Source organism: Centruroides vittatus, unplaced genomic scaffold (genome assembly GCF_030686945.1).
Source record: "Centruroides vittatus isolate TY-2023 unplaced genomic scaffold, ASM3068694v2 scaffold_1167, whole genome shotgun sequence".
Lineage (NCBI taxonomy): Eukaryota > Metazoa > Arthropoda > Arachnida > Scorpiones > Buthidae > Centruroides > Centruroides vittatus.
Window position 1 is genome coordinate 963,970 of NW_027122671.1, and position 26,959 is coordinate 990,928.

The following is a 26,959-nucleotide window of genomic DNA, read 5'->3' on the forward strand; positions in this document are numbered from 1 at the left end:
TTAAAGAACAGCTAAATTTTAATTTATTAATAATGCTTATCAAAATCAAGTTAGTTTTGTACAAAATCAAAATGGCAATAATAACATAAAATAATGATGTGGTTTATTTGAAGTTCTGATTAAAATGCTATTGACGATGCATAAGATATATTTATGAAGACCACAATTACACTTATGTAATTATATCTAATAACATTATAGTTACCTAAGACTAGAAATTAGGCTTAACCAACCAAAAGCAAACTAAGAACTATAAATAAGGAACATTCATTGACTTTACTTTTAATATCATTTAGCAAAATGACAGATCCTCATACAACGGTATGATATCAATAACCAGGTCAAATAGATGACAGACTGAAATAAAAGGTGACATGCTGAACACCACAGGATTGTGCAGACCAATGAGACCTCTACATAAGCAGCTTGTAATACAGAATTCCTTTCCAATCTCACCAGAGTGAGCATGGCTTTCTTCAGATGAAAACAGGCCTTTGAAATTTTTAATGAAACTTCATTTTTCTTGCACCACAATCAATTATGGCTGATGTTATAAACAATCCACTATTTATCACCTGTCACTGAACTAAGGTGACCAGATTTTAACATTGGTGAAGTGGGGCAAAATTGACAGGGGGAGTGGTTGTCTTGTTGAAAAAAATTGTTCTAGAGCAGTGTTTCCCAAACTTTTGACATCTGTGTACCCTTTGTATAATTTTCTTGATGCTGAGTACCCCTCGTCAAAAAATTGCATATACTTTAAATCAAAAACCAAAGATAACGAGGATATTCCATTTCTATGTGCTGCTGCAATTGAAAAATCAAAAAAGCCAAAATAGAAGACTATGTGGAAAATATTGTTCCTAGATATAGCGATATGGACTTTAGGTCTCATTTTCGTCTTTCTAGAAGCACTGTCAAAGTAAGTCTCTGCTAAGAATTGTTAGTTGTAGTAACTAGCTACAGAAAAATTGGTTTATTCGGCAATTTTAGCTTTTTATTAATACTAAAGCATATAACAAACCTTCTGTTAGAAAAATCGCACAAAAGCTAAAAATACACACGCACACATTGTAACAATTCAATGTGTAAATACTGGAGGTTTTTGTATGACACTGTTGTCTTGGCCATAGAGTGGAGGAATACACAGAATCACAGCACCCGGCGAAATCGCTAAGAAGTAACGAAGTTTTATTATTTTTCTATGTTTGCAATCGAAAAAAATAAACTGCTTGTTGCACCAGGAACAGCCGAAGCACGGTGCAGCGTGTACCCCCCACTAAACTCTTCCCGTACCCCTGGGGGTACGAGTACCACACTTAGGGAAACACTGTTCTAGAGTAACAAAATTTTACCATCAAGAAACTCAAAAATTGCATTGTAGATTGCTGTTGTCGTTTAAATGTCTTGAAATTTTTTGCAAGAATTTGTTAAATTATATCATTCACTGAAAAATATATTTCTTTTTGACCATACATACATAGATAGGTCTTAGTCTACTTTCTGTTGTTCTGATTGTTAAATTATATTTCCCACATAATATGGCTTTTAAAGTCTCAACACTTAATTGTGATTTATCACATGTCCACACTTTATTTACAGTAGAAAAAACGTGCTCAGTTGTGGTATTAGTTCCTGGTAAGGGCAGCGTGTATTCCACAATTCTTAATGCATTATTGTATGTAACATAGTTTGTTTCAAAATGAAATATTTCTAACCATTTGTTCTCTGTTGAGATTTTTGCTACCTATGACAACAATTACCTGTGACAAACTATATTTTAAAAATTATTTTAATCCTTCTGTATTTCTTTCTAAATAATAACATTACTAACTTTATTACTTTTCCCTTAAATTTGCCTTGAGTGTCACTTTATTATTGTAATTTTTTTATTATATAATACTGTTGTAACCAAAATGAACCCCAGCCCCACTACTAGCAACAGACGAGAGCTCTGTGCCATGTAACATGCTATAAACAAAATGTTTGCTTGTTTGGACAGCCTGTGAACACACGTTGCTCCATTGCTGCAGCTGTGTGCCCCAAACCATTTTCTGTCAGTCTTTGTCAGCACAGCATTCTTTATTTCCGATGCTCACGCACACCTTGGTACTGATAAGTGTGATATAAAATGATCTTTACAAATCTTAAACATACGACATAAGTTTATGACACATAATTGACAAAAGCTTAATCTTTTTGAAAATCGGGACTTTTTTGAAATTCCATGTGACATGGGACAAATTATTAAAACTCCAGATGTCTGGTCACCTTACACTAAAAATTTCAGAAAAGGGTAAATTTTACTTCATTTTTGAAGAAAATTGCAAATGGAGATGAAATCCAGTAAGTTGTTCTTTCCTATTAAGTAGTGAGGTATCCGAATGTAATAACAATTCGTATATCTGAACTTCTTCAAATGTTGAAATATGATACTACTTGATAACAGACATTTAATCTGTCTTGTAACAGACAACATAATTTTTTTGTAATATTCATTGATTCATACAATTCTAATAATTTTTGCTTCATCCAATTTCAATAACCTTTTTTTTAAAAAATTAAGACATGATCATAATGTATTGATATTTGTCAACAAAAAACTTTTGAAGACATGACTTGCTCCAACATCTATAATATGGATGAACATTATAAGACTTCAACAGAAGTCAGCAGTGATATACAAGTGCGTTACATTTTTTTTTTTTTTTGCAATTACCATTTTAATATAACAAATCATAATATTAAATTTTCCTATAAATTAACAATTAGTTCATTCATTATATAAATTATTATAATGAAATGAATAAGCAAATTTATAGGTATTAAACAATGATGTCAAATGATATACTCTGAGAACCTATATCCAGTGTGACAAAAAAAAACAAAGAAAATGTTTACCACAAACATTTTCAAACTGCTGTGAGTTCTTCTTCAAGTGTTAAACAGAACTTCTGATGGAACAAAGCCATCGGTTTACGAAATTTAAGTAATGTAACATTTGAATCTATTACATGAGCCGCGCATGCATATTTGTACAGCTAACAGATCTTGACATTTAAAGTTCGGAGTCCATCAATGCCTGCCAGGCTACAGCCAAAACCAATTCATCTTATAATTGGTTTTGGCTGTAGCCAAATAATTGATACACATATTGTTGAGGGACGATTTGTATATGTGAATGGCCTCTAGCCATTTTAGGTGTTCCGTGTATGATGCAGTGCAGATGCGCTTCGCCTGGTTAAAGGCCGCCATGATGTCAGGATTGGTGGCGTATGTGGTGAGGGCAATAGTATTTCTCTTATGATGTATGTCCACTATGTGCTCCTGTATTCTGACCTCCAAGAAGCATTTGGTCAATCCGATGTAAACGAGGTCCCTATCAAATCTGTTGTCCCTAATGGGGATACTGTACACGCCACGGAGTCTGTTCCGGTCGGGGAGGAGGGTCTTTTCCATTGCAGAGGATGTCAAAGATGGTGGGACATCTCCTGAACGCGACTTGAACACGGCATTTCTTGGCGATCTCGGTACATAGCATTTTTACATACAGATTGAATGTGACAGATACCCGTTGTACAATGTCAGGACTGTTGTCTCTGGCATGTCAGCCATGTTGATGCGTTGCGAGTGTTAACATTCAATCGATTTATGCATAAGCCTCAGGAACCCATGGGAGATGCAACACGGTGTATATGCATTAGCTCAGTGGCAAGCGCTTGTGTAATAGATGAATGAGTAAACACCCTCCTAATTAAAGCATTGTATGCCATAATCTTATACGGAAAAGGATCACACGATCCCACAGGTGTGTATGTGGAGGTGGAACTTGGTTTGCAGTACACAGATGTGGGGATGCCATCTCCTCCACTCTCATATTTATGTCTAGGAAGTGGACCTCCTTGCGGCTGGCTTGTTCAAGTTCTAAGTTTAAGCCATAAGGGTTGTCATTAATAGTGTTGACAAAGGCAATCATATCTGGTACTGTCCTCCAGAAAACTATAATATCGTTAATGATTCTTCTGTATAAAAGAATGTTGGAGAAGAACCACAGAAGGACTTTGCTCTCCAGCTGTCTTATTACCATTTCACATAGGTTTCTTGAAGTCGGGGCTGCCCATGGGAACCCCTCTTCCCTGCGTGTAAGTGTGCCATTAAATTAGAAAAAGAAACTGTAGCAGATTAAGTGGGACATCTCCAGTGCATGGTGGTGTAGGGTATTATCATTCATGATATGGAAAAGGATGTCCCTGAGTGCACACAAGACTGGAGAAAGCTCAATTGAGGGGTATAGGGACTTAAAGTCTAAGACGGTATAAATTGGGGGGAGGTAACGTCCTTCAAAAGGAATTTGATCTCCACAGAGTTAATCATGGTGTAAAGGCACCCCACAAGATGGAGAGTGAGCAAAGTGTGTGCGGCCTTTTCGAGTTTACGTGTGGGTGTCCTAGCTTTGTTGACAACCAGGTGGACTTGGTGCCTCTGTTTGTGTGTCTTCGCAAAGGCAAAGAGCCTAGGGCAGGGGTGGTCAACATACGGCCCGCATAATGGGTTTATGAGGCCTGCAATTAATTTTTCAATATTAGCTACTTAACTTCCAATAATTGGTCGAATGAATGATTTGCAATACTTCTTCATTTTTTAAAAAATTCCATTGTAGAGATTTACAACTTTTGTATTCGTCTGTTATAAATTTACACTATTTGAAGAACGAAAGACCCCACACTCACTGAAACTCATCTGCCATTCCGCCATGTCACTCTGTTTATGCTGACATGTGACACACAGCGCGCCTGCCCGTCGAACTTTTTTTTTTTGCTTGTACATTTCTTCGCATTGTAAAATGACATTGTGCATGAATCAGGAACTTCTACTCGAACAAACCTGACCTGCCGCCCGGGTCAGCATATTAGTATTGATTAGTAACATGATTTAATTTTAATATTTCGTTCAGCCCATGAAAAAATTTTTCTTTCCAATTTGGCCCAGGGAGCAAAAACTGTTGGCCACCCCTGGCCTAGGAGTATCAGGGGAGTCAACCACAATCTTATAAAAAGCGAGGTGATCAGTTAATTTGGTATAGGCGAAATGCTTAACCCTGAACTGGAGCTTGTCGATCATACTTTCGTCCACCCTATCACATTGAATTGATCTAATGAAATCCAGTAAATGATGTTTGTAAGTGTTGCATTTCATAAGGACCAGGGATTTGGTTTCATTGGCCCTGACTAGGGTGACATTGTTCTGTAACATCCAAGAAGTGCAACATAGTTTTCATCACACCGGATATAGGTTCTTGGAGTACATTATTTAATACATCCTGGTGTTTTGTGGTGTTGTTTTCAATGATGTCAGCAAATTGATCCCAATATGTTTATTTTATGATAGATGAATTTGTATCAATATCAACTGAGAATAAGTGTAATGAACAATGTGCACTAAATAAATTAGGAACAATTCAAATCATGTTTCTATCCTCAGATAACTATCATACTACTGAAAATGCACTACTGTCTTTTACAATCTCAGTTCTTTACAAATTATATGATGTTGGATGTGGCAACTTAATTTTTGAAACAAATATTTAGTATAATAGAACAATTTCTCATGATATTACACACATCCCTATGCTATTTTTGGAGCAATATACTAATCCAGTCTTCAGAAAGGTTTTACTATATTATCAACATCATTGAGGTGGAAGTGCACCTATAGATGTTGGAGGATGCACAGGCATTGGCATACCTATTCCAGAATGTGGAGTGGTGTATACTGCAGCACTAGGTCCTAAGAATATCTGTCTTTGATCTTCTTGTAACTGCATTCATTCCATTTCAAATATTACAGGAGCAAATAATATGGCTCGAAGAAGAAAAAAATATCCATAATGCTGAACAACTAAAACTGTTCAAAACCTTTGCAGTTGAGAGAGCCCCAGTTGTTACAGTCCAAGTACCATTTCAAACACATTGGGGAAGCATCTCTGTGAGACCCCATAGTCTCTCCATTACTGTTTCAACAATGTTGTCATCATCTTCGACTGGGTCAGCATTATTTACTGCCAGAGCCATGCTTTCCTTATCTTTTTTGGCAGCTGGAGAACCTTCTCTATTTTCTGGGACACTGACTTCATCCACTCCACTATCCACTTCATCCATTGGATTAATCGGAAAAGACTCCAATCTGCCAACTATTGCAATCCAAGAATAAAAAATAATAACTACACGATGCTTTAAAAGTCGTTATTATAATTGGACAAAAAAAACTCTTTAGTATAACAGACTTCTAAAACAACCTTCCTTCCTAACAAAAGCTCCCTCTCAACTGTTGGCTATAAAAAAATTGCTATAAACATTTCAAACAACCCAATGTGTTAGGGAATAGCTATACAAATCAATGGCATAACTGATATAAGGAAAGTTGCCAACAAAAAAAAATAAAAAAGTAAAAAGTTGATCAAACCACTTTAACTAACAATCTCAAACTTGTTAAGAACAAATATAACAGTATACTTTCAAAGCCATCCCTAATCTTCATAGTTTTAAAATTAATAGCTAAAGAAACATATCATATCCAATAGAAGCTATTAAGAAACTTTAATAAACAAAATCATTATCTGGTATCATTAAATTGAAATAGACAGAGAAATTATAGCTATTATATAGTATCATTTGCAATATTACATGATATTAAACTAGTATATTTATTGTAATCATTTTTGGTATTTTAAAGTTTTCATTAAATTTTAAAATATCAAATAATGCAAAATTATAGATTCCATGTATAATTTTGTTTTAACTATTAGAATTCTATTAATTTTTAATTAAATTTGTAACACTTCAAAACTAGTTTTTTGTAATTAACTTTTTTTAGTAATAAAATTAAGATATATTTAAATATGTATCTTAACTTTTTGACTAATATATTATACTGTAGAAGAAATCTTATCTTAGAGAAAGTTTTTAAGCATAAATACCATGATAATGATGATGAATATTTCCAAGGAACAATAACAACAATCCTATTTCCACAGGACCAAGCAAAATAAGTGTCATCTGGAGAAAATGCACAATTCCATGTTTCTCTGCCAGATAAAGTAAAAGTTCTTTGTGGTGGAATAAGTTGAGTTAACAAAATCGCTGGAGCTTCAAATTAAAATGTAATAGGTTATTTTTGTTATAAATTAAGAAATAAATTTATAAAAATTTAAAGTAAAAACTAATGTTGAAATTAGTATCTATATATCCTACCACAAATTAAAAAGGAAATACTAAGAAGTAATCAAGGATATGCTCAAACTTTCCTAACTTAATCATCACAATAAAACATAAATTTCAATACATTTTGTCTTTTCAAATTGGAGATATAATGTTAATGATACTTGTTTTTGATAAGTTCACAGATGAATTGTTTATAAAGAAACAACATTCCCTTTAATTTATTTTATAGCTACATGGAACATATAATTTATTGCTCTGAACAAAAAATTTTTAGGTGTGGAAAACCACAAATGTTTTAATTTTTCATCATTAAATTCATCAGTTGTTTTCCATATAAAACATTTATTTGTTATATATAAAAACACACATTTTCATACATTTCCAGCACTTCTTTATGGTTTGTTACAACTATAACCAAGTGTAAACTACATTTCTTCTTTTTTTTTATCAAAAACCAAATGCACCTTCCTTTTTCATACCTGCTGCCTCTAATGATCCAAAGTTTTAAAATAGTGGCATTTAGAACACTTGTTCAAAGAGCTTACACAAATTGTTCTAGAAAAGAGGATACATGGGAAAAGATTGAATCTATTAAAAAGCTAGCAACAAAACATGGCTACAGTATTAAAATAATTACTGAATTGGCTAAAATTTTAAAAAACAAGTCAAGTAAGGAAGCGGAACAACAAAAACCTGACCGCAAATATGTAAAAGTTGAAACTGACTCCAGATTATGCAAAGTTTATTCTAGCATCACAAAAGATATACAAATAGATATAACTTTTTAAAAAAACTCAACAATATTCAGGTTATTAACATGAATATTGTTCAGTTTTTTTTTTTTTAAAGAATGGAAAAACCAAATAAATGAGAAAAGAGCCCCCAGAGTATACACCATACCTCTAGAAGATTCTAGATTCAGCAGATGCCTAACTTATGACAGCTCAACTAACAGATCAATTGAGGCCAGACACAAATATGACATTGTTAAAGGAAATTATAACACTGCCTTAGCTCAATATGCAAGCATGCCTGAGGTGTCACCTTCTTGGAAAGATGCAAAATTATTAAGAAAAATATTTGATGTACAAAAATTAAGAATAAGTGAAACCATTGACATCTATAAAGCAAGTCAAGAGCTTTGCATAACAACAGAGAAAGCCTCAGCATATTGCAAGCTTGGCAAGCACTTTTATCTAATTGTACTTAAATCAATTAATAATTTTTTTATTAATTGTCTCCATGTGCTTAATATTTTTTATAGGTTCTTTTATATTTTCAATAAATAATTTTATTTAAAGTTATAAATCTCAAATTACAACATAAGAAATTTAAATAACCTTAAAAAAACTTGAATTGTTCCATTTTGGAGCACAACATAACTCCTAGCTGGAATGGCATCTAACCTGAAGAAGGCCTGTAAATCAATCCAGAAACATTTGTTAGAACTATAAAGTGCAGAAAGGCGTGTTTTTATAGAAAACAATCCTCATACCGGTACACATACAATCCAAACTATCCTCCTAAGCCTTTACGTTTCTGGTACCGAAGATGAAAATTAATAACGAACTAACGTTTTCGAATCTCCTCCGAGATCTTCGTCAGGTTCTTTGATGGTTTTGAAAATGGAATGCTTTTGAGATTCAAATGATAGAACATCTCCCGTGTGCAATAACTAAGAACGTTCCAACATGCATTTAATATATATGAGACTGTCGTAAAAATGACGCTGTCTATCCATATAGGAATACTACACGGCTACCATTGCGGGTGCACCTCGGATATATATCGCCACGCATACGATAATACGTTGCCATCCTTGAAATTAATACATTTCCCCGATTTTGATGCTTTGTATATCTCAAGGGTCTCCAAGGCCCTGATGCGGTCCGTATCGAATGACCTTTTAATGAGGCTGGTGTTGTCAAAATCTGCCTTTACATCGGGGTCCGTGGCATACATCGACAGGGCGGTGGTGTGTCTTTTTTTGGCAACGTCGTACTTGTGTACCGAGATCCTTCTTTGAACGGACCTCTTGGTAGATCCGATATATACTAGGTCCCTTTGGAACCTGTGATCTTTTATCGGGATGCTATATACCCCCGGCGCTCTTAGAAAATCCTGTCTGTCTTTGGCGTTCCTGAGTAGCGAATAGATCGATTGTGTTCTTGAGTACGCCAACCCTTGAGATTTACAAAGCATCAAAATCAGGGAAATGTATTAATTTCAAGGATGGCAACGTATTATCGTATGCGTGGCGATATATATCCGAGGTGCACCCGCAATGGTAGCCGTGTAGTATTCCTATACGGATAGACAGCGTCATTTTTACGACAATCTCATATATATTAAATGCATGTTGGAACGTTCTTAGTTATTGCACACGGGAGATGTTCTATCATTTGAATCTCAAAAGCATTCCATTTTCAAAACCGTCAAAGAACCTGACGAAGATCTCGGAGGAGATTCGAAAACGTTAGTTCGTTATTAATTTTCGTCTTGGGTACCGGAAACGTAAAGGCTTAGGAGGATAGTTTGGATTGTGTTTTTATATATAATATAAAAATTCCAGCTTATGGTAGAAGATTTAGCATTTATTTGTAATTATCAGATCAAATAATCCATTTTTAAAAAATAATGAACATTATTGGATCCAAATGAAAAATGATCTTAGAAGATTAATAATTAAAAAATGTTTGAGAAATCATATTTCATTAAATTTTGAACTTCAAGCTGTTGTATGTTTGTATTTTAAAGAATCTTAAAATGTATTAAATTAAATATTCAGATAAATTTATGCATTATTTAATTTGTTTTTACTTACCAATTTCATCCTTAGTTTTGCATTTGAAACTTGCCATTCAATATAAAAAATAAAGAAATTTTCCTGTAAAAATGTAAAAAACATTGGTAAAAAATAACAGATATCATAAATAGGAAAACTATATAATCAAATTAAAATTTAGAATATATTTTTCATATTACAGTTACCTCTTATTATGTGCAATCTCATTTTAACATTTTCATTATAATGTGGTTTAAAAGTCAAAATAAAAATACTGAATTAAATCATTATGCACCTGCATTTTTGATTCAACCATCATATGTGCAGCCACTATTACAAGTGTTCAGTCATTTGTAAAGCTGCAGAATCCAAAGCATCACAAATGGTATTTCATCTAAAAAAATGAAATATCATTTGTAATGCTTTAGATTCTGCAGCTTAAACTTTTTTATCACAACCAACACTGACTTTATGACCATTTCTTCAACAAAATTAAAAATCATCAATCTTCCAACAAGAACTTTCAAAAGAATAAATAAAAAAATCAATTGATCCAATTCTTGTATCAATTGACTGTAAACTAGTAATTTAATTAAATTATGATATATATATATATGTCATTCTAAATTTTAGTTGATCATTTTTTATAAACCACACTCGTACCCAGCAGAATTCAATATACAAAAAACTTAAACCAACACCTTAATGTTCGCTGAGAGATTTATTAATTTAACTAACGTTTTCGGCTTACTCAATAAGCCATCTTCAGGTTTTAACTTTCGAAAAAGAATGGAACGATATTGTTTCTTTTTCGAAAGTTAAAACCTGAAGATGGCTTATTGAGTAAGCCGAAAATGTTAGTTAAATTAATAAATCTCTCAGCGAACATTAAGGTGTTGGTTTAAGTTTTTTTGATCATTTTTTATTTTGGAATACATGGGCTATTTTTTATTTTAGTCAAAATTTTTAGAAGTAAACATGCTTTATGTGACACTTTCTTGGAACTAATTAATCATGGTAATGCAAGTACTGTACCTGATATAATGAATATTTAATTTACTTTCAGAAGTTTTTTAAAAGATATACAAGTTGTTTATATGCAACTTCAAGACAAACTTATCGCTATAGTGAAAGAACATACACAGAATTAAGCAACTGATAGAATATTGATATTTTTAAGACATAATTTAAAATTAACATTAATAATCAATGCAGATCTAGAGGGGGCACAGGATGAGGCTGCACTGCCATTCTGGAGATATAACATTAAAATAATAAATTATCAAATATTATTATTTCTTTGGCCCTTCATAAATGCAAATTAAAATGTAAGAAAATGGATTGCCTTTCTTTTGCAGTTATTTATTTCTGATTTTCAAAAAATTCAATTAGAACCATAATAAATTTTCTCTCCCTTTGTTTTCACAATGACAATTACATAACAAGTGGTGTTGCAAATACTTTTGGTAGAAGTATTTACTTATTTACATATGATGCTAGATTAAATTGCTCATTAAAGTTACAAAATTTAAGAAAAATTCTTAAAAATAGACAATACAGAAAAGAGTCTTTTAACTTTGTCTTTTTGCATGCACATGAGGAAATCAACAGTTCCATGGCAAAGTCGACTTTTTCTTTGAGGCTACTTGTTCACCTCAATATGTAAAACATTAAAAACATCCCTCTGGTGATGGTACAATTAAAAAAAATAAGAATTTTTCTTAAATTTTCTAACTAACTTACTTGTTATGGCAATATTTTATCAAATTGATTATTATCAATATGATATATAAAACAAGCCCATAGAGTACATGCAGCGCCGGATTAAGCCTCTAGCAGGCTCTAGACAAAATTTAAATTGGGGCCCCATTTAAGTAAGTTGCTTCTAAACAAATCTTATATAATGTGACATTAGCGTAGCTAGCATGGGTGACACCCGGTGCGGATATCGTGGTATCGCCCCAAGTCACACCGTAGTGTCACCCTTTTTAACTCTTTTATAAAACACTATTGAATTGTAATATCTTCGCACTCGAGCAACTTGAACGCTATATCGAATATGTGATGTCGCGACATATAAGTGTAGATTTAGAAAATAAATCACAACCATCCATACATCAGTACTACCACGAGACGCGGCCCTAAAAATATTTCTAGATGGCGCGAGAGATCCCGTGGTGTACTGTACATTACTTCTGACACACGGGTGGATGTTGACCTTTTTTTTTTTTAGGTAATGGCGAGTCGGGTGCAGCTTAGTAGGGATTGTTAAATACAGCCTTTTCTGTCCTATTTCTTAAATCATGTTTAACTCCTTTTCAAACAGAGGAGTCTTCTGCACTGAAGCCGGGCCCCTCCGAATTACGGGCCCTAGACATTTGTCTACTTTGCCTATTCGATAATCCGGCCCTGAGTACATGTCAGCAAGTACTGCATAAAACAAAATTCTGTATAAATTTATACTCCATCCCAACTATTCCTGAATGATTACCTAGACCATTTACAACCATTTACAATAAACAGGAAAATGTTAAAGTTAAAACCATTGTATTAATTAAGGTGACCAATTGTCCTCCTCTAAGTTCTGTCCTCCCTTGAAAAGTGTCCTCCTTTTCGATATTGGAAGACTAATCTGTAAATCTCTGTATTTGATCAATGCCAAGCCAATCTGTTGTGTGTGATGTGATGTGTTTGTTTTGTATTTGATATGACGATTCATCAAGAATTGGTACAGTGCGGCATGACATGATTGAGATGCATGCGCTCCACACGGGAGACCTTGAGAGAGCATACCATGTGCAAGTGGCTTTGTTTACTTCTTACCAAAACACAACATGACTCATACACATGCAGTAGAGATTATTATAGTATATTATTGTTGCAATGAATAAACTATTTCTTTTATTTACAATATTTTTTCCTTCAATTTGTGACCTTTTCATTATAAAAAAAGTTGGTTACCTTAATAAAATTTAACATTAAATTAGTATTAATGTCAATATCAGCATTATTTTAAATCAAGTTAAGATTAAAATATTTTATCAGAATATAAACATTATTATTCGGTTTTAATGAAACATCATACACTTTCTATCACTGAGAAATGTTTATTTAACAAAACACTAATATTTTCAGCATAATAGAATAGGCCATCTTTAGGTATAATTGAATTTGAACGTATTTTAAAATTTAATGATGGAATGTCTGAACATCATACATTCAAATTTAAAACAAAAATAATTGTTATTTATTTGTTAATTTATCTAAATAAAATATACTAAATACACCGAGGCAACAACGATATAAATATAATAAAATAAATAAAATAAAAAACATTAAAATGCATCAAAATATAAGGGCAGGTACAGACTAAGAATTTTTATATTTTAATTTTTCTTTTATGTAGAATTTCCATGCAGAAGCTAATCCATCCTCATCCCTGGCATTAATACAACCATCCTTTAATTTACTTTTATAGATTTCAATTTTTTCTTCATGCAAAGCTAATGATGGGGAATGCATGGTCTTGAGGATAGTTGCTTCACTCCATTTAACTACATAGTCCTCTGCTTGTGCTATACTTGACAAAACTGCATTGCAGTGCCCTTTATTAATGTCATACTTGTTTTAAATTTGAATGTATAATGTTTGGACGTTCCATTGTTACAATTTTAAAATACGTTTGAATTCAATTACATCTGAAGATGGCCTATTCTATTAGGCTGAAAATATTAGTGTTTTGTTAAATAAACATTTCTCAACAATAGAAGGTGTTTGAAAATGCCGAGTTTGATATTTACTTATTCGGATTTACTATGTTCACAAATTAACCTTTTCTTTACTTCCAGCGGGGCAGTAAAACTGCTCGAAAATGTTTGTCATTTTGGTTGTGTAGTTGCCGGAAATAAAAAAACAAGTTAATTTGTAAACATACATAAGGGATTCAAACTGGAAAAAATTTACGATGTTATTATTTGGTTTAATAAAACATTACGAATATTAACAATAAACAACTAAAATGAGCTTTATTATATTGCATATATTAGCAACATTATATTAAATAACGTCACATATCTGCATCATATTGTTTGAGATATTGACAGTTTAAGAATGCAATGCACAAATAGTTACAACAGTCAGACCAAAATTTATTTATTGAGAGATCACACACATTATCATCATTATCATTAGCTGCGTTAAGCAGAGTCAACAGTTGTAACTTAGCAAAAGTGTTTCAATCAGTAGTTGTTGCATAGTCACATCTGCCGAATGACGAGTGACGTATGTGTTGGAACAAAAAAGCAGCAATCATTGGTCAGTTTCAGATAGCGATAGGTAGCATAAATGAAAGACGCTACTAAATGCAACGTCAAAATGCCAAACATGTTCCCAAACAGTCTACTGTAGAGGGCGTTTTGCAGAAAAATACTCAACAGCTCCGTCTGCTGAACACAGCCATTAATTTTCGTGTTCGATGATTAATTCTTTCAATAAATTATATTGTTAATGTTTACTATTATTTTTATAGATGCTTCTAGTCATATTTAAATTGTGTTTAGCATTGCATATAATAGTAAATATCTAGATAATAACCAAAGAATATACTATATATAAATATTGACAAAAATGCACTTTTGATATATTTATCTGCAATTCAATTATTTACTTTTGTGATATTCAAGTTTTCAGATAATTCCCAATTGAAATATATATATACATATTTAATTAACTTCAATATTACTTAGTGCCAAAGAAAACAATAAGTGCCACTTCTAACTTGGAATTAGCTGGAGAATCCATTTGTTTATAGCGCAATTTTAAAAGCATTACGAAATCACGTGATTAGATCATGACAAATTATTTCCTTGAAATTGAAATAATATGTGCAGAACTAAATCCCACGTCTGATACTAATTTAAATTCTACAAAAAGATGCTAATTTTTACTAACCGTTCAAAATTTTTTCTCGAAAATAATAGAAAAATAACTCCATTACTTAGCAACCCAGCGCGTGTTGTCGATTATCGTCTGTCAACATTGGAGAATTTTATGATTGGTTGATTTTAATGACGTCAATTTATATAAAATGAAAAACATATTATATGAAATATATAAATTATTGATTTTCAAAATTAAAAATAATTAAAATAATCATTAAAACAGATTGATAGAAATTTAATTTTTATTTTTAATTTAGATTTTTTATATATTTGCCATCAACTATTTAAGTTCATATAAAACATATTTTAGTTTAAAAAAATAATTTTCAAAATATACAATTTTATTATGATAAATAAAAAATAAAAAATGTTTTAAAATTAGAATTATTAATATTGTTCGTAATATAAATTAATATTCAACTACACGTGGCCTTCTAGGAATCCTGGGATATCTTTATTTTCTTACTATTCTTATACACACATATTTTCAAAAATTCTTTTAAAAAGAAGCACTTCATTCTGAATATTACTTGAAATATGACTCGTGTACCGCTGAAACTGATTAGCTTTTTGTGACAACTCATTCTTATCTAATTGCTTTAAGGCCACGAAAACTCAAAAGGTCCACAAATGTCCTTGACTGCAGAAAAGCGATGTGAAAGTCCATCTATATCAAAGTCTTTCAGAACACAGTCATCCTAATATAATTTTCGGCATTCTTTTGAATTGGGTTAATTAGGTATCCGGGACCTTTGCGAGCAGCAAAACTATCTCCACTCCAGTTTGATTGATACATACCATGCTTCTAAAAATATATCAATTCATTTCCCTCTTCGTTTCAGGATATTTGTCCTTAGTTGATCAATGTTATTCCTTTCGACATGTAATGTAGTATTACGAGATTTCATTGCCAAGTTGATCTCATGAATCATCGTGAAAATTTTAATCCGAATGGCTGACATCGCTCACATTCAAAAGTATCCAAGTAATTTTTTTGATAGCCGGAAGTCAGATTTGCACTCTGCTGTCAAGTTAACCTCATTCAGCTCTGCAACTGTATTTCTAACATTATTCAAATGCTGTATAATTGGTCTTACACAATCAATTCTCGTTGACCACCTTGTCTTTAAGATATTACTCAGTTAGACAGAAAAATATTTTTTCAGTATCTCTCATCGCTGAGGACTTGAATAAACACATAGACTAGTTTCCATATAATTTCAAAGAATCCGCACCAACGAGATTCAGAATATGATTTGCAGTTGTTCAAATCATACTCTGGAAAGTGAATTTTCTCTGAATCTCGCAATGCAGTTATCATTCTCCTCCTGTAAGACGGCCTGCACACCACTATATTTTCCTGCTATATCGGAGCTATTGCCATATGCTTGACCAACACAGTCTTCAAAGTTTAGATTGAGATTTACTAAGAAATCTAATATTTTCTATACAATTTCTTCATCCGCGTTTTTGGAAAATTCTCAAATTGCAAGAAAGCGCTCTTCAATTCGAAAACTGTTATCTTCTTTCTTCATATATCTAATCATAAACGACAACTATCTTTTTACGAAAAAAATATCAGGTGTTCTAGCAACAGCAATTGCAAACTATTTTGTAGCTTTTATTTCTTCAATAATGCTCCTTTGCACAAATGATCCACAGATTTCAATGAGCTGATTTTGTATTTTATTTGATAAGTAGTGTACCTGAAGCAGCGATTTATTCTCCTGTGATTTCCGTATAGTAATATGTTTGGTAAATAATGAATCTTATTTGCTCAGAAACTCAACAATATCCAAAGTTTTTATTATGGCTATTGACAATTTGTTCAGAAGTACTAAGAAAAGCGAGATCTCTCTTCGACAAAAATAGAATGATATCAAGAATGTAATAAAGAATTTTTTTCCATTTATTAGTTTCAGCCTTAAGCTAATCAACGACATAATTGTCAAATGAAGAACCGCTCATTGCTACCTTATTTATTTCTTTCCATATACTGTGGGACTTCATGTATTGAACGTTTCAGAATTAGATGCTAAATTTGAGATTAATTCGGCTCAAAGTTCGAACTGCACATGCTGTGAAAAAAATAGGCGCACAAGTTTCTCACACTTGCTGTGAAAGCATCTCTTACTCGTGTTTTCTACTTTTTATTTGCTTTGTTTTAGTTGTGCTTGGTCTTAATACTGTATTTTATATTGTACGGGTATTATTCACCGCTGAGATTGTATGGAAATTTGGCTCGGAGATTTGATCGATCGACGTGATATTTAATTTTTAAGTTTCTTGAAAATTACAAGATTTGTTTTTTGGTACAATAAATTTTGTTGTAATCCTGATGTCTTACTTTACTCCAGAATCATAGCCAATCGTGGGCAGACGGCCGGATGGCCGAGCGGTAACGGCCGGTCCCAGCCTGCCGCTCTGGGGGACCCGGGATCGAATCCGAACGGGTCGAATAATCCCCAGGAATTTTTCGGGGGGTGGTCCGTTCGGATATGTCGGGCCCCGTCCCTCACCACCCGGTCGCCCCATTGTGGGCCTGGCCGAACCCATAATGGGCCTACTAAAAGAGGCCCTCTTAGTGCCCACAGGGCGGAAAGAGTTAGAAAAAAAAAAAAAAAAAGCCAATCGCGGGCCGAATTCGCAAACACTACGTTACTAAGAGAAATGTGTTTATTAAAGCAATTGATAATTTATTTCCAATTAATAATTAATTAACAACCACAATATTGTATTATGCATTAATATTAATTGTAGTTAAACGAGGGCGTTTTCTTTTTACGAAGTACAGTCGTCATCTCAGCTTTTTTTGTTGATCTTGATCGGAAGTATCAGCAACATTCTCATATATTTTTTTATTTTTTTTTATTTTATCATAAGAAATTTCTATGGATGACAAAATATGTTATTAATTAACTGATAATTTGTTTTAGCAGGTCACGTTTGTTCAATCAAGTACCGAGCGACTGTTTTCCAAAATTTATGTTCGAACACCGAATTGTTCGAGTACCCAGATATAGACGGCCGGATGGCCGAGCGGTAAAGGTGGCAGCCTACCGCTCTGGGGGACCCGGGATCGAATCCGAACGGGTCGAATAATCCCCAGGAATTTTTCGGGGGGTGGTCCGTTCGGATATGTCGGGCCCCGTCCCTCACCACCCGGTCGCTCCATTGTGGGCCTGGCCGAACCCATAATGGGCCTACTAAAAGAGGCCCTCTTAGTGCCCACAGGGCGGAAAGAGTTTAAAAAAAAAAAAAAAACAAGTACCCAGATATAGCCCGTATTTCGTTCGTTATTTTACTCATGATTAAAAAAGTTTAATAACACTTATCTAAAAGTGTTTAAATAAACTTTATTAAATACGAAGATTAATCTATAAGTATAAAAACAAAACATAATGACAGTCTTAAAGGCTAAAATCTGAAAGCAACGACAACGGCATCGATGAATAGAAGAGCTAGTGCAAGGAAGAAAAAATTATACTATCAGTTTTCATTAAAGCAAACTCGACAAAAGGCACAAAACAAACCGAAAATTTCAATATTCTAAAATCTATGGGCAAATTTTAGACGACACACGTGCTTGCTTGAATAAAAAGAAAATCGAATAACGGAGTTTACACTTAAAAATTGTGAAATTTTGTACGGATTTTCCAAACTGTGTCAGAGCGAAACCGAAAGTCGTATTTTACGTGGGATATCCCCAATTTTCCTACCGTGTTAGAGAGAAACCGTGTTGTAGAAGTTACCGTGTGGTATGAGAAATACCTGCAATTTAATGTTATTCCACTTTTAAACGAAAAACTATTATTTTGCCAATTTCTTTCAAACTTCACTTTCACTTCAGTTCCGTTCATACGGAGGTTCTAACCCTTGGTCTTATCCCCCAAAATTGACGCTCAAGTAAGTATGAAGCAGCCTATATGGCAATAAAGAGCTCTGGCACAGTTCTATGCTTACCAGATAATCACAAAACACTACCTCCATCCATATCTTCCCATCATACTCAATGTGCAAACTGAAAATCGTGAACACTATAACCATATATATACGTAGGGTCTAACTCATAATCCCTCGAGTTAACTGGAAAAGACTCGTCTTAATTTCTTCCATATACACTCTGGTGAACGTATACCCTTCGAGTGTTATATTTGTTTAAATATTTCTTGTCGCTTCCCATTTTCTGCCGTCTTGTTTATTACTATCCACGTACAGAACCACCATATCGGCTCTTCAGTCCGATGGTCTTGATTTTGTAATTCTGGACTCATCTACAATATATCAGACTTTCGGTTTCAACATCAACTGTTAAACTCAAAAATTCCTATCGACACATCGGAGAGGTCGCAACCGTCGTATTCAGCCTAAAACGTGAACGGCGGGTCGATAAATCCCCAGAAATTTTTCAAAGGATGGTCCGTCCGAATATGTCGGGCCCCGTCCCTCACCACTCGGTCGCCCCATTGTGGGACTGGTTAAACCCATAATAGGATTGCTTAAGGAGGCCCTCTTAGTGCCCATAGGGCGGAAAGAGTTTTAAAGAAAACTACCTGTATCAACTTTGGCAGTTATCGTTACACGCTTAGCTCACGGAAATAATGAGAATATTAAACTATTTATAAAATTAATTTACTTGTGTGAAAGCAATTTTACTGTAAAAATGAATGTAGCTTTGTGAAATATATCTGGTATAACTTAGAGATTAAATATGTCGCTATATTCTGTAGGCTATATCGTTAAAATTAGTTTCGGAATTGAATAATTACAATTTGGATTGATTATTCTAAACTTAGTATATTTTTTTACTTTTAAACTTCATGTTTCAATGCTTCAATTTTAAAAGATATTTCGGTGTTGTGTCAATTCATTGTACTCCATTCGTGACACATACAGTAATTAACTCATCCCGAACTACCTGTAAATCAGACCTGCGATCAGACAGAAACGTTAGAACGTCTTTCTTGCCAATGTAAAAATATAAAACACGTCTGGAATAATATTGCATAATATTGCAGTATTATTAAAGAAGCGAAAAAGAAACACAACAGACGTAAAAACGGCAGTGCCGTAACTAGCATTCCTGTGTCCTGTGCAAGAATTTGCATTTAGGCCCCTTAATTAATTAGGTTTGGAAAAATAATAAAACAAATACATGCATTTTGGGTCCCCCTTTCAAGTGGGCCATGTGCGGGTGAACCTGTTGCACCTGCCTAGTTACGGCACTGTAAAACGGTATCCTATACGGATGCAACTAGTTGGTGCACACCGTGCCAATCGCTCTTATCAGAGACGAGGTATAGTGTCTGGTTGTCGCGATAACGAAGCCAGATTCGAAAGTAATCCAATACAGGGTAGAAATACGGTACATAAACGAATCTTGACCGAAGCTATGGTTAACATAAAGTGAGACTTCACCCACGAAATACGAACTCGCTGTAAATAATGCATTTTGAAGACGGTACACATATACAAGAAATGTTAGCTGCAGCAACCGCCACAAATATGATAAAAAAAATCGTGTAAGTAGTTAATACCACACGCTTACTCAATTTATGTAAAAACAATCTTCATAAAAATAATTGCCGCGTCAATACTTTTGAATGTAATCAATCAGTTTATTACCACAGTTTTATACAATGTATATAATAATGTACCGTATGTAGCAATAAATATTTTATTTTAAAAAAATGCGTTGTGTTCAGATAGTACAGATGAGTTGAGAACAGTGGATGCCATTACCATCTAACATTGTATTTTGTTTCGTTTGCCAGTTCGTTTTCTGTTGGATTTAATAGTGAATAAATTCAAATAATTACAATGCCTACCTTTTGTACATTTATAAATATTGATAACATACAAATGAATACGATATTGTTAGAAAATAACAATAGACGTATTATTTGATAAACCATTTTTTCGATTACGTTGTTAGAAAAACAGACATCTCAGTTGGCTCGTCTTTCCAGGAAATGGCCAAACCAAGAGATAAAAACAAAATGACAAGAAAAAGTGGGTACCCGGTGGCCATCAGAAACACCAAAAAGAGAAAGACGTTCCTCGGATGTCCGTTGGGTCCCAGTCGCGCTCACAGGTTGCCTGGCATCGGACCCGTGTACGGAGGACGGTTCAGAGACGGAGGCTACCAATTCGTCTATCGCATCATCAAAAGATTTCTGAAGATGAAGGGCAACGAAGAAAAGTTCGTGACTTGGCTTCGTTTCAAGACCGGCGCAACTCGATACCACGCCTACCAATGCTACGACAGTATTATGAAGTGGTGTCGAGACAATAGCTTCCTGTAGCCGAGATGTCATCTAACTTGTAAGAAAGAAAAATGGGCATCCACATAAAGCAAAATTCCTCATAAAAATTAACGTTGGCTCTATAATGAATGAATCGGCGATTGGATGTGATTGATTAAATTTAATTACTAAAATCTTCCGAAATGAAATTTATTAAATAATTGCATTTTGGATTAATTATTATAAAATGAATAAAATCTTTGCTCTTAATTTTTATGTTTCAATGTTTTAATTTTTAAGATATTTTGGTGCTGTGTCAATTCATTTTTGTATTATCATTTGCTGTTCGTTGTTGTTGAATGGGATAAGGTAATGCAATACGAGGGGGGTTTGGAAATGGGATGTCTCCTGAGATTACTTTCTATTTAAGTCTCTCTTTAGGTGTTAGACACGCTAAAAAACCCGAAAAACTCTGTGGTCGGTCCATTAGTCGAGCTCAAAACCAAAGATCAACTGCCAGCGATCAGTGGTTTTAATGCCAGAAAAAGCGTGTCGTTTTCTTATTTTCTCCTCCGTACTTTGTGCAACAATTGACCAGCGACGATTCATTTTAAAGCGAACTTTAGACGAGAAGACACTCTAAACAAATTAATCTAGTTTGTTACATGTTATCGAAAGGTAACAGGGCACTTTCTTAAGCAGGAATACGTACATTTTTATATATCAAATGATTCGGTTTACGAAAAGACTATTATAAAATATTATTTGCCGGTTTCATTCCAATTGCTAGGTAGAGAATTGGATTGAAAATTAAAACCTGTACAAAACTTTGCTTTGCTCGAACATCGGCAGAGTTGTAGTACAGTACCTTTCCCATCGAACTGTAAGAAGTAAGAACGTACGATTATTTCCGAACGACGCGTTCTGAATTTTAGCCATTTATGAAACGATATTTAAAATAATACACAAAGTGAAGGAAAAAGAAACACGGAGCCGAGCCAGCCAGGATTCGAACCTGGAATCTTCTGATCCGTAGTCAGACGCGTTATCCGTTGCGCCACTGGCCCGCTTATAACGATTACTCTTTACTCTCAAGTTGACTGTACGAGTGAATACGTCTTTGCTTTTTCGGCAGTGTCCTTGAGAAATTATTGTAGCTGCAGTATCGACCCATTCATTTCGAGAACACGTTTGGCACACGTTCAAATATTAAAAACAGGAAAAATGGTAGACGTCCTATAGCATAAGGTCCTATACCTTATGCTATAGGAAATATTGAACTCGACTAAAAACAATGCTGTTCGGCAAATTACCCACTAGGCGCGCGTTTAAAGTCTCGTTGTCTTGAGGGACCTGAAAAATTAAATATCAGAAAGATAATATGCCCAGGGACGGATCTACATAGGGACTAATAGGATTTAAGCCCTGGGTTCCCAAGTGTCAAGGGCCCACAAAAATTGAATTATGATCATAAATTTTTAATACTTTTTTATTAACAATGAGCACTTATCGTATTGTAAAATATAGTTAATATTAATAATATAATAATAATTTTTTTTGTAAAAAAAGGGCTGACGAATTTACAATTTAATAAAACGTGACAGAAACTAAAAATGTCTTCACTTTTTCACTGTTTTGCATTTTTTTTGCAGAGGCGTAGCCTCTAAAGAAAGGTCGTCTCTGCAGTGGAAGATAGTTGTTCTTGGTGATTGGACATTACGAAAAAGTAAAGACATTTTTAGTCTCTGTTACATTTTATTAAAATATAATAATAATGATAATTTATAGTATTATTTGTTTCATTGTAATCAATGTAACGTAATCGTCAGGTCACCAAGTCACAATTTTAAACCATAATTTAAAGATTCTCAATCTAACAAAAAGTAAGGGCCTATTGGATTTCAATAAGCCCTAGGCCCGAAAAACTTTGATCCGCTTCTGCAAATTGTCGACTTCGGCTCTTAAACATGACTGCCACATGCCTTCATGTTTCGCGATAAGTTCTTTTTTCACCTCAGTCGTCAATACTACAACCTTCCTCTTAGGCTTCTTTCACACTCTTTTGGATACCATGGTTAGTAGATAGAGGTTATAATTACATATTATAGATTACAGTGGTACATCGCACTTCGAACGCAAAATTCGACAAAATTTCGCCTCGGAGTTCGAACTGCGCACGCAGTCAAAAAATGTGCTAGAAGCAAGCTGTTGTGTCCAAATCGATCTCTCTCTTGCGTTATGCTTGTATGTTTTCAGTGATTTTCTTTTGCTTTTATTTTGGTACCCGTACATTTTTTAATCCTTTTGTTAAAAGTTTCCCGAACGGAACTTTTTAAACCACATTTGACATGTTAACCACATCGTAAATGTTTTTATAAATGATGTTTGAAGTTCGAACAAATAAAGTTCAATTTTTTTTTTTCTTTTGCTGGGAAGAGTATAATAATCTTCTATAGGCCTACTCTTAAATTTGCTAGACCGTCACTGCTTGTAATTGTAAGCAAGTTTCTGATTACAATAATCGATTACAAGTGTCTGTTTCTGATTACAAGTTTTGCAATGTTATTTTAGTTTATATGTTTTGGGACATGTTGTAGATTTTGATACTAGACGGTAACAATAATATCTGTGATGAAAAAAATTGCACCTACTGTATCAAAAAAAAAAAAAAAACACAAAAATATTCTTCTAAAGAGTAAATCGTAGCGTTTGTCACATGTTTTCTAGCTGTCTGTGCAGAATATCGTACATCAATAATTCGATTATTTTTCCAAACGACAAAAATTATAAAGAAAATATTCATTTTATTAAAGAAAAATACTATAAAAATAATCTTTAGTGTACTACTATATCTTGTAGATAGATCCAAAATCTTCGAAACCTTTGATCTAAACTAATCGTTAGGCATCAGTTATCATTTTAATAAAATGATTTTGATTTTAATGCTTTGAATTTCGAAGAAAGGTTTTGATATACGAACACTCACGCATTTATTTTTGACAATAAAAATACAATTTAAATACTTCCATCTTTTCATTTCCGCATTTTCAGACAAAATTAATGGCGCATTAGTGGGATTTTTTAATTTCCAATATAACCTGAAAACGTTTGACATTGTGTAATGTATCAAAACTTATGCTTTTTAAAAAATACCTTAATTAAAATTGTTTATTAGTATTAAAAATATATTTATATATGCATATAAAAATATAAAATTTAAAATCATTCTTTATTTCACAAATATTTAAAAATCGCGTTTCTTATTCGTTAATAATTATTTTAATTCAGTTATAAAAAAATCTAGCAACGAGTTGCGTAACTATCCCGGCTTTTATGAGATTTTATTTTAAAAATAACATTTGTATTATTAATCGAAATAAATAACTAAATTGTATGTGGCGCCATCTATTATGAGATTTTGTTATAAAAATTTTATATATTTTTAATTTAATAATAAAAATCTAACAAGTAAAATCTTTAAGTCTGACCCCTCACGAGATATATCATGTCACCTCCTCTATTTCTCTATCCCTTGACCTTTCACAACAGAATTTAATAGCACCAATGCCTCTTTTATACAACCTACCGTGCCAAATTTCGTTTCTTATGTTCACCCCGATATTAAGCGAAATGCAGCACGGTGAAAAATGCGAATAGGCACAGTGTAATTTTAATCGAAAGATATGAAGGCTCGAACCTCACACATTTAATTATTTTCATAAAGTAAAATAATCGATTATCTGTAATTCAGAATGCTTTATTATTTTTATTTTTTTCGGCCAATTTTTTCGCCCTAACAATCTGCCTATCCCTGTATCGGGGTCATTATATCCGATAGATATAACCCTGAAAAATTGTTAGAGGTGCTCGCTCCGATTTCGATCCTCGCCTTCCTGGATCATCCAGAGCAATCTGCCGATGTCTCAGCCGTCTCAGCCACCCGCCCGTCAAATTTTCTAATTACATTATCGTAAAAATGATTATAGTATCATTTACAGATTACGTATTATCGCCATTCTGATTATGATATCATTAGAACGGGTTAAAATTGAATCGTAGAAATGTAAATAGCGTGAAATTAGCGTAATCGTCCATGCTTAAATAATTTTTAACGATATATCAATAACGAATTTTTTAATATAATTTGTCATAATAAAAATTCTATTAAGATTATAGTAAATATTTATATGTATTTCAATTACTGTTTAAAAATATATAAAATTTTAGTCATAATAAAAATTAATACTGACGGATTTATAATTATTAAGAATATATCGGTTGATACGATTTTTTTAAGCAAGAAACATCCTGATTGGTTACTGTTTAACAATAAAAAGGATTATTAGGTGTAATCTTTTATTTAAAAAAACGTGATTGGTTATGACGAGTTTGACGTAAAAAACATGTGATTATAACTAACGAGTTAGTAGTGTGTTGTAGTATCGTTCTATGTCGTCTGCAGTTGATTTTTAAAAACAAAATGGAAAGTTATGAAACTGAAAAGTGTTTAAGTATACAGGAAGTATTCGATGGCGTCGTAGAAATTGCCGAAGGATTTGAGAAGATTATCGATTCTCAAGGTGATGTGGAGATAGTCAAAAGTGTTTTGAAAAAAGTCATTTGGTCTTTAGAACATTTAAGAAATTGTGTTTTGTTAAATGAGAGAATTGAATGCGAACTTTGTGATTTGAAATCTAAAGTCACTCAATTAGAATATGACAAGGAAGAAAAAGCAAAATTAAAAAAGAAATTCGATGAGGTAAGTTTACAACTTATGAGTAATGAATAAAAGAAAACAATTAGTGATTGAATTGAGGAAATGTTACTGAATATTCCTATACAATAATTATAGCTATTTGTTTCATTTATTATTTATTAGTCGTTTTTCCTCTAGTTGAAATGTTCAAAATATTTTTATCAATAAAGAATGTGCATATTTTTTAAAAGGATGAAAGTATAATACTGTGTTTCTATATTATTGATTTACTAAAAATAGATTACTTAAAGTAGATTCTATGTAATTTGTTTTATATTTAAGTAATGTACTGTATTATCAGATAACTTTTCAAACCAGCTTGACTGTTTGCTTCTTATCTGATTTTTTGAGGTAGCAGGTATTTTCTGCTGATTAGAGATATTTAACTGATACGTGAGTTCGGATTAGTTGTTATATGATTTTATTCATATTTTATAACAAAAATCTTGCATACTTTTACAGGAATTAGAACAAATTGAGGAATATTGGAAGAAAGAAAGTAAAACGTTAAATACACAAATTACTAAACTACAACAAGAAAATCAACGTTTACAGAAATTTCAAACAGAAACTTCTGAAGAATTAAATAAGGAAGAAGGTAATCAATTTCAAATTTATATTATTTTTAAAAATAAAATTATATGTAATCAAATCTTAGTACGGCAGTTATTGATATAATGATAAGAAATATAGTTTCCTATGCAATTCATATTGGTTTAACATAAAACTTCTCCCCGTTGAATGATATCCTCTACTGCGAGAAATCTGTTTAGCAATGTTATTTCACTGTACCTATAAAACATACATTATTTTCCTTTCTCTAAAATAATGATAATGCAATAAATTAAATTCTAATTAATTTTGATCACTAGACATCAGTAAAGACAATAGTAAGATGCCAGATTTAGTGTTTTTGTATTTTAGTGCCTAAACTCATTAACAATAAAGCTCTCTTAAAAAGTGTACAGGGATATCTTAATGTTGCAAATTATACTTATTAAGATAATTAAACA

General features: G+C 32.9%; 2 protein-coding genes and 1 non-coding gene across 4 annotated transcripts in view; 1 reads left to right on the plus strand and 2 right to left on the minus strand.

Moving 5' to 3' along the window:
* Nucleotides 1–15,051, minus strand: part of LOC136986708 (WD repeat and SOCS box-containing protein 1-like) — a 34,126-nt gene extending 19,075 nt beyond the window's left edge. Inside the window, exons 1-3 of one of the 2 annotated variants that reach the window (XM_067284293.1) lie at nt 14,956–15,051; nt 10,045–10,107; nt 6,977–7,145 (exon numbers count right to left, since the gene is read on the minus strand). In XM_067284293.1, the coding sequence (XP_067140394.1) occupies nt 6,977–7,145; nt 10,045–10,081 (206 nt within the window). In that variant the 5' untranslated portion in view covers nt 10,082–10,107; nt 14,956–15,051. Of the gene's footprint in view, nt 1–6,976; nt 7,146–10,044; nt 10,108–14,775; nt 14,821–14,955 lie in introns of those variants that run through there. The other variant, XM_067284294.1, reaches the window with a different exon arrangement.
* A 7,133-nt stretch (nt 15,052–22,184) lies between these two features.
* On the minus strand, nt 22,185–22,257 carry TRNAR-ACG (transfer RNA arginine (anticodon ACG)). The gene has a single exon. It is a non-coding gene; the product is annotated as a tRNA-Arg (tRNA).
* Nucleotides 22,258–25,515: 3,258 nt separating this feature from the next.
* The window catches only part of LOC136986706 (RILP-like protein 1), a 40,796-nt gene continuing 39,352 nt past the window's right edge, over nt 25,516–26,959 (plus strand). The window contains exons 1-2 of the mRNA XM_067284290.1: nt 25,516–25,949; nt 26,409–26,544. Coding sequence (XP_067140391.1) covers nt 25,671–25,949; nt 26,409–26,544 — 415 coding nt within the window. The 5' untranslated portion in view covers nt 25,516–25,670. The remainder of the gene's footprint in view (nt 25,950–26,408; nt 26,545–26,959) is intronic.